The 8272-nt window shown below is 37.6% G+C and overlaps 2 protein-coding genes across 2 annotated transcripts in view; both read right to left on the bottom strand.

Annotated features, from left to right (window-relative positions):
* Positions 1–3340: 3340 nt before the first annotated feature.
* Positions 3341–6679, bottom strand: LOC112159592 (chitotriosidase-1). Its single transcript, XM_024293763.2, has 11 exons — positions 6581–6679; positions 6478–6504; positions 6198–6402; positions 6068–6124; positions 5810–5975; positions 5550–5674; positions 4782–4905; positions 4365–4547; positions 4142–4258; positions 3907–4039; positions 3341–3801 (listed from the first exon to the last, which is right to left on the bottom strand). The coding sequence occupies exons 1-11, from the start codon at positions 6624–6626 to the stop codon at positions 3542–3544; spliced, it is 1443 nt and encodes a 480-aa protein (XP_024149531.1). The 5' UTR covers positions 6627–6679; the 3' UTR covers positions 3341–3541.
* Positions 6680–7430: 751 nt separating this feature from the next.
* LOC112158685 (acidic mammalian chitinase) overlaps positions 7431–8272 on the bottom strand; it is a 3670-nt gene continuing 2828 nt past the window's right edge. The window contains exons 10-11 of the mRNA XM_024292152.2: positions 7965–8097; positions 7431–7886 (exon numbers count right to left, since the gene is read on the bottom strand). Coding sequence (XP_024147920.1) covers positions 7621–7886; positions 7965–8097 — 399 coding nt within the window. The 3' untranslated portion in view covers positions 7431–7620. The remainder of the gene's footprint in view (positions 7887–7964; positions 8098–8272) is intronic.

Below are 8272 nucleotides of genomic sequence, written 5' to 3'. Positions count from 1 at the left end.
TGTTCGTTGATGAGGAAGAAAGTGACCACCAACCTCAATTGTAATTTAGTAATTTCAATAAAAAGTTGAATAAGAGTCGCTTTGGGCATCCAGGGTTTTCGCAAAGACATGTAAGGTTCACTTATATATGTCGAAGGTGGGCTTTATTTGCCTCCAGGCTAATGTTTGTCAGTAGAGAAGAACCCCTAAAATCTTTAACACCTTATATGGTCATCTTCACCAAACCTACATCTTGAGGGGTCAGTGTCCATGGTCCTCCTCCTGTCAGCCAGGAAATGTATGGCTTTGCTTTTCAGTGGAAAAGTACTGATTAGGTCCCTTGAAGCTCCATGTGGGTTAATGTAACAATGTCTTCATCAGTGTTTTAATGACAAATTCTAAAAGTGAACCAAAGTATTTAAAAACATTTATGTAACCTAGTACAAAAATATAAAAAAAAACCTTTATTTTATATAAAAACTCGTTGCATACTGGTTCCAATGTTACTCAATTCTTGTCAATAATTAAAAATGATCCCTGACCTTAAAACCTTGTTTTGCAATGATTTAGATGAGAATGAAATGACTTCATGTTTTGCTGCAGTGATGTACAGTGTGACATAAACTGAGTCTTTGGCCCAATCCGAATTCTTCCCTTCTCCCTAGCTTTTATTTGAAGGTGGGGTTTAAGTCCAAGTGTGTCTGGGAAATGTATTTTTTAAATGAAATCCTCCAAACAAAGGGATATAAAGTCCTCCCCCGTGAGGCTGAACCGTGTCGTGCTGAGAGGCGCTTTTCTTCACGTGGTTCCCTCTGAACAACAGGCGTTAACATTTAAATGTAAGTAATGACTTATTGTTGTAGCATTAACTTTTTAAAGTTATAAAACCACTGTTGTTATGTATGTTCAAGTACTTTAAGCTCCGCGCTAACGCTAGCGGACCAGCGATTATTGGTGACGTCATCGACAGAAGTGATGTCCGAAATATGAGACTCAATTTTTTCATAACTCTCCGTTCGAGGGCTAAATGAAGGGGAAGGGAAGGATTCAGATTGGGCCTTAGTGCGCACACAGTTGTAGTTTGAGCATATCTTAACAAACGTGAAAGCTTTATCAAAATATTGGTGAGTGAAAAAGAAAAAACATGTAAAATCACTACAATGATTGTCGTAAAAACTTGTTCAACTTTGTTGTCCTAAATGTCCTGGAAAAATATTATTTCTGTTTACTTAAAAAAAAGAAGCTTTGCTTTAGTGGAAGAAAAATCTTTAATGCACAGGATCATTTCTCAGATCTTCTAAGATTATTATGTATTATTTGTATATTGTCTTAATCACTCTTGTGCTACTTTCACGCTAGATTTGCAAATGTATGTTTAAGTGACCACTACCAATTAAAAGTGTATAGCTGCGCTTACATGTGCAAAATGTCTTTAAAGGGTAACCAAACAGGGAAGTTGGAGACTGTTTCTAACCACAGCCGAAATTTGAAAACCCATTAAGGGGGACGGGGCTTGGGGGCTGGACTATTTTCATTACTGGAGCTGCAGATCATGACATCAGACTTACAACAGACTTACAGACAAAATTCAGCTGTAATACCTAAATTCAACCTTCAGGGGGCAGCATACATGTGATTTTACACTATAGTTTCAAGAAGTAAATACGTTTATTTTAATTTGTAAAAGAATTGGCAATAACCAACAGACAGCACTTTTAAAGCCCTATTTATAGAGATCAAAAGCCAAAAAAGTAGATTTGTTGGTTTGGTTACCCTTGAAGTGGATCAAAGATAGAATTAGAATCAAACTGTGCACATGGGCCCTGATAAACTTAATTAAATTATAACCAATATTTACATACCCAAGACGTTTTATCAAAATGAATCATTCCAATGTGCAGAACTATCTAAAATACCAGAAACAACAGTCGAACATGAAATAGCGAAATCTAAAGTGGAGAAAAAAAACAGCGGACTGAATGATCTTCTAAGCTTGCTTATGTTATTAATAATATTTTTTAAGTGACAGTGAAAGGAGGGGTTAAAGTTAGACATTTAGCCTTGGATGCACTTGATAATGCTCATCAAAATACTTGGAAATAACTTCAGCCTTTATTTCATCTTGACATGACTTGTATTGACATAATTGTTTGCATTGTTTCTCAGAACTGTTCAGAATGTGGGGCATTCAAAAGCTTTCTCTGCTAGCCCTGACACCGTCCTGAAGCCACTCAGAGATCTGAGACACAGTTCCACCTATCTCAATCGGAAAGAAGTTTTAATTTGAATAAGTCTGATCGGGCTATTCCGATTGAGTTGTTTACATGGCACATTTTTATTCTGCTTAGGCGTTTATTCTGATTACTTATGTCCATGTAAATGCAGCTTATGTAAACGCGTGTAAATGCACGTTTTGGGGTTACATGTTCAAAACCTTTGTGTTCACATGTTGCTAAACCCAAGTTTTTCAGTGTATTTTGAGGCTGTAACTACAAAACGCATGGCTATTACTTGAGTGTTTTAACATAAACCAGTTGAAGTTTGATTTTGAACGTATTCATAAATACAAAGTTGAGTACAAATTAATATTTTGCAGATAAAATATGAACACAACATTTAGTTTTACGTTTAACAAGTCTCTTTAGAATACAAATTTAGTTTTAAATATAATTTTTTTTGTCTTGACTACGCATTTCTCCTGTTAACAAGCTGTCAAAAATGTGTCACGAGATCAGGCATATACATCGAGTGCCGGAACACTGATTCAAATGAGGTGTTGTGATTCATTTTTTAAACTACGAAAATTATCTTGACACTGTTGCTCTGCTGGGGGAAAAAGATATTTACAGTCAAGCCATGCCATTTTTTTCTTTCTTTTTTGTGTGGCATTTTTTGCCAGGCAACAACAGGGGAGCACACAAACAAGGAAACTGACCAAGAAGTGGTGGCAAAAAAAGAGAAGTGTAAATAGGAGAATTTCCCGAGCAGACAACAGAGAGATCCCTGTTTCTTTGCTGCCATGCTGCTGTCTGCCCTTCAGCGTGGTGTTTTGGCAGGGAACGTCCCCTGCCACTATTTGTTTCCCTAATCTCAGGCATCGTTTTGGCAGAGAAACTAACTTTAGCAAAACGGCATGTTAGCATCGGGGGGGATCCTCTGTTTGCTGACCAGTTTATTCCCGGGACAGGTGGGGCCTGTACCTGTTCAGATGTACCCATGTCTTCGCCCCTTACTACCCTGGCCAGGCACTAGCGGCACAGTGACCCCGAAAGGAATAGCAGCTTAAGAGAAAGGATGGATAAGACAAACACATCGAAGCTAACTCGGAGCTAAAGAAGGCTAAGTGAGCAAAATAAGCCTATTGTTCTTTCAAAACTGACTTTAATGAACGTGTTCAGAGTTGCAAAAACTTTTATTAATGTTTAAAACTGGAAAAGTGTTAGGGTCACCAGGTAACATACATTTTTTTTCCCAAATGATATGAGGCAAACCTCCGATTCCAGGCACCATCTTATTATTTGCGGCCGAGTCCTTTCGATTTTAGCTGTAAACTTTTCCCTCTTCATGGCCAATTGCAACACTTGCAGCTGTCCTGAAAGACTAAATTATTGGGGCAGTTTTGGACCCAAGTGATGCCATTGGCACAGTTGTAAAAAGATCCCGGGGCATCAGGTTTGGCGTAAACTCCTCCAACCTTTGTGGCACAGAAGTTGGCGTCAGAGGTTGCTGGTTTGGGATCGGGATTGTTTTGTGTTTGATCTGTTTTTGTAGTGGAAGTTACTTGGACCTGAGGGCTTTCTGCAGTAGGAAGAGGGGGAAGATCTGGAGAAATATTGAATTATCCTTAAGTCAGTACAGCTGAATTTAAGAAGACATCTGAATTGTATTATTTTGGTTTAAACTAAAGGAAGAGACGTATTGTACAACCTGAAGCCAAAAGCGATCGGAGATGGTTGATGAGGGGATAGTTTCCTTGTCCGCAGAACTGTCCAGCAAAGTCATCAAGATCCAAAGTCCAGACGAAGGCTCCACCGAAACGATTGTCTTTCAGGTAACGAACCTAAATGAGAAGCAATGGAATCACAATGAAACAATTTAAAGTGTTGTTTATGAAACTTTGTGTTTTGTAGAACAAGAAGTTAAATTCATTATTATAACTCACCTTAGTATGATAACTGTCTTTATCGTCATAGCCAACCCACTCGTTTTGTTTGGTGGCAAATGGAACTTTCTGATCCTCGATTAAATGAACGCTGGCTCCTTTAAGAAATGTACAAATCTGAAAGTACAAATGCACTGAGATGAGTGTGCAAAAAAGGCCAACTTTAAGGTTTAATCTAATGAACAGCAGGGATAGAGAGGATTAATCTTTTAAGAAGGTTCACCTCATAATAGGACCAGAAGCCAGCCTCCCCTGTAAAAATACCAGCACTAGCAGGACCAGTGGCTGGGGCTCCAAGCTGACTGGACTGAGTAGAAAGTCGAAATGTTCGTCCGTATGTACCAAAACCCATGTTCAGCTTTTCTGCAGGAGTCCCTTTGTCCCTCCAGTACCTCATGGCAAAGTCCTACAACATAAATAAAATAATTAAAGACAGTCAGCAAACTTTAATTGTAAAGGAAAAATAATATTACTTAAATTGGGCATTCTTGACCAGGAATAAATCCTGCTTTACAATACTGTATAACCAATGTGGCCACACCAATATATGTTGTAATTGCGTTTTGGTGTCGCCATTGTCCTCCACTAAAAGAATGAATTATAACTGATGTCTATGCATATAATTGACTTGATCACTCACAGTGTTATAATAGACATTGTCCCCTGTGTCCCGAGATCCCTTGAATAAAGGGCTGTAATGTCCCGTGACAGTTTCCCAGGTGCCGTGGAAATCATAGGTCATCACGTTGACAAAATCCAGGTACCTGAAAAAAATGTTTGGCTGTTAATTCAGCGTGTGTTATTTTTATGAGCTGAGCTTCAGGACTGTCAGACCTCCCCAGATCTTTCATTTGTACGTCCCCTGTCTCTGAATAAGGTTTTACTCTGCAGCCTCTAACCTCAGGTACCTTCAAGCTTTCTCCATCAGTGCATCACAATATCCATCAGAACTTGTTGCTTGGACTACAAAGACTAAATAGCTGCGGGGAACCTAAATACACAAGCCCCGCCCTAAACTTGAAGCTGCACCACACAACTGTAACAGTTCCTCTAAATACCACTTAAGGCTCATTTCATAAAGGATCATTTTGCAAAAACGCAGGTTAAAAAGTCTACTTTACATACATAATATACACTGGAGTGAATCAGTGTATATTATTCTCTTGAAGTCATATTTGCTCTAGTAGGATATCTACTGGACGGAAACATATTGGTTGAACTTGAAGTTTGTGACATTTTGTCTGTGAATAAAACTGCTCCTCTTCCTAAACAAGCGTCAATACACGCATTGAAGAAAACCTCCCTACCACGCCTCAAAGCCTCAATACAGAACATCACATCACAATCAAATGTTGTGTTTTAAATGCATTCTAAAATTCCAACATGACCAAATGAAAAATCAACTTACTTCGCCAACTCTGAGATTTCATAACCAGCATCAATGAATCCTTTTCCGGCTGAAACGGCTGCAGAGATCAACAGCCTGGCCTGTTCACTTGAAGCTCCCTCAGCAACATAAGCCTCAAGGATCTCCTGTAAATTTCAGAATAATTTCATTTTATTTGGACTGTTCCCTTCAGGGGCCACTGCATCAACTTATCTGAATCTAAAAAAAAAAAGTCACTTTAAGCTTTCTGGTAGAAACAAAGTGACAGTTTTAGACCTCACCTTGCATAATTTTGTGAATCTCTGCTTGTCCTCCGAAGGACTTCCTCTTGCTGCTGGATAGTTCCATGACAAATCCAGTCCATCAAACCAGTGTTTTCTCAAAAATTTGATAGAGGACTGGATAAATACATTTCTGTTTGCTTGTGTTGACACCATTGTAGTGAATCTGAAAAGCAGTTTAACAGTTTCAAGGTGCTCTCAGACAAAAACATAAACAAAAATGCACAACATATTTAGTGACAACATGAAAACTCTCACTTTTGTGATCCAAAATTCCATCCTCCAACTGATAGCAGTGTTTTAAGATTAGGATTTCTGGAGGAACATACAGAATTAGATTTCAAGCAAAGCACAACGTAGCATTTAACAATATCGAAGTAAAACAAACCTCTGTTTGAGTCCATTGAAGGAGGTATAGAGAGCATCATCATTCACGTCTATAGTGGCCAGCTCATTCTGATCATTAATACCAGCAAAAGCATAGATCAGGTGGGTGCATAGGTTTGGATCAATATTTGATGGTAGAAACTTCCCGTTGCCTGTTCTGTACTGAGACCAGTTTGTGAAATAACACACCAATCTGGAGGATGACACTAAAACATAAAAAAAAATGTTACTTCAACAGTATTAATATGCAATATTTATGTTTATGTAGTTGCTGGACTCACCCAAACTGATAAAAGACAGACAGAAACCTGCAAAAATTCAGAACTAAATAATTAGTCTATCAAGGAGTTAAGAAAAAAAAGATGTAAATTTATTGTTCTTTACCTGCTATTAGTATTAGCCTGGCCATGATGGTTGTCGTAGAACACATCACCAAAAACTATCCTGCTGAACTGTGTTTTTATATAAGACATTGAAACTGTGACAATCATTAACATTGAACAAACATAGTGGGGAACGTCTAAGGAACATCTAATTCTGTTACTCAATTCTAGTTATCAATTAAAACAATCTTTGGACTCAAAATAATTAAACTAAAAAAAGCTTTAATCGATAACATTGAATCATTAACACTGAACAAATATAGTGGTACCATAAACCTCTTATATCACATGTGACAAAGTCAATTGGCCCGGCATATAATTTAATCTACCAGAAGTTAATTTTGTATTTTTGTTATTAATGGCCTGGGAATGTATAGTGATGGTAACAAATTAACTGCATATCCCATAATGCAGTGCTTCAACTGCCTTGTCGAACGGCAGTGTTACCAGATAGCTGCTCAGTGGCAATACGGACTTCTGTGGTGCAGACGCTGTTTCATTTATCTAGTTGTTTACTTATTTCCTGTTTGTGTGAGTGTCGGACAGCAAATTACAATAATTTCTTTTACACTTTTTAACATTCTCTTGCAGCTTGAAATGCAAAGATCAGATACATGCTTTACCGCTAAAGCTACGGAAGCTTTTTTTAGCCATAATTTAAAGTCGTATGTAATTCTTAATTGACAATTCAATTTGCAATTCAGGCTTTCAAAATCAAAATACTTTTAGAATTTCATATTCATTTAATGGGACAATAAAAAAAATAGAAATTTAAAATAAAAACAAAACCCATAGACCGTTTTTACGTTGACCTCACACAAAATGGCGACAAAAAACACAACCCCTTTGGCTTCATTGCTAAAGTTTCCATTTATTTTCCAAACCTGCTTAATTCCTTTTGGGGTCACGCTGTTGCTGGACTTAAGGCAAAGGGAGGGTCCACAAAAGACATATTCCATTTTTGACACATTTTAATATTTCGGGGGAAAAAAAAGCTTTATCATTGCCCCAAAGCACAAAATCGATCTTTAACATAGTAATTTATTTCCAGTCACAACATTTGCACAGCTCATTGTAAACCAGACTATGAGGGCATCTAAGCAAGTATGTGTTTCCCTGAACACATTGATAGAAAGTGCTGTCATCATTGTAATTTTTGTAGAAGCCATCAACTTTTCCAGAGCAAAAACCACTTCCAGAGCCAGGAGTCGTTGTGGTTTTGGCATTAGAGGTGGTTGATGTTGTAGTTGTGTGTCCAGAATGGTTTGTTGTTGTCGGTGGTGGTTGTGTAGATGCAGGTGGCAAATCTAGCAAGCAAAAAAAAAGTCAGACAGATATGACAAATATTTAAGAAGTTTTTAAAAATCAAATCCCTGAAGTTTTACCTGAATCCAGGAGAGAACGGAGATAACCAACGAGGGGATAGTTTCCCTGACCGCAGAACTGTCCTGTGAAGTCATCAGAATCCAGAGCCCACACGAGTGCTCCTCCAAACTTGTTGTCCTTAATGTACTGTGCCTATAAATGTCAGTATTTCAGTATTCGAGGAATTTTTTTTAAAGTTGAACATAAAAAAAATACAAAACAAAAAGTTTTTCATTACATTCATTGAATATTTTACTTTTCTTAACAGCAACTAGGAAAAAATGTTAAAGATAAAACATTGGTAAAAAAAATAAATATTAAAGCAACT

The sequence above is a fragment of the Oryzias melastigma genome, linkage group LG7 (genome assembly GCF_002922805.2).
Source record: "Oryzias melastigma strain HK-1 linkage group LG7, ASM292280v2, whole genome shotgun sequence".
Classification (NCBI taxonomy): domain Eukaryota; kingdom Metazoa; phylum Chordata; class Actinopteri; order Beloniformes; family Adrianichthyidae; genus Oryzias; species Oryzias melastigma.
The sequence above is the reverse complement of the archived record's forward strand: the minus strand, read 5'-3'. Positions and strand labels throughout refer to the sequence as shown.

Bases quoted from the DNA above. Each gene is read 5' to 3' on its own strand.
- LOC112159592 (XM_024293763.2), bottom strand. From the start codon at position 6,626: ATGTGTTCTACGACAACCATCATGGCCAGGCTAATACTAATAGCAG. The intron at 6,505-6,580 runs GTAAAGAACAAT...GAATTTTTGCAG, and splicing joins CAGGCTAATACTAATAGCAG to GTTTCTGTCTGTCTTTTATC. The intron at 4,040-4,141 runs GTGAGTTATAAT...CTTCTCATTTAG, and splicing joins AAGACAGTTATCATACTAAG to GTTCGTTACCTGAAAGACAA.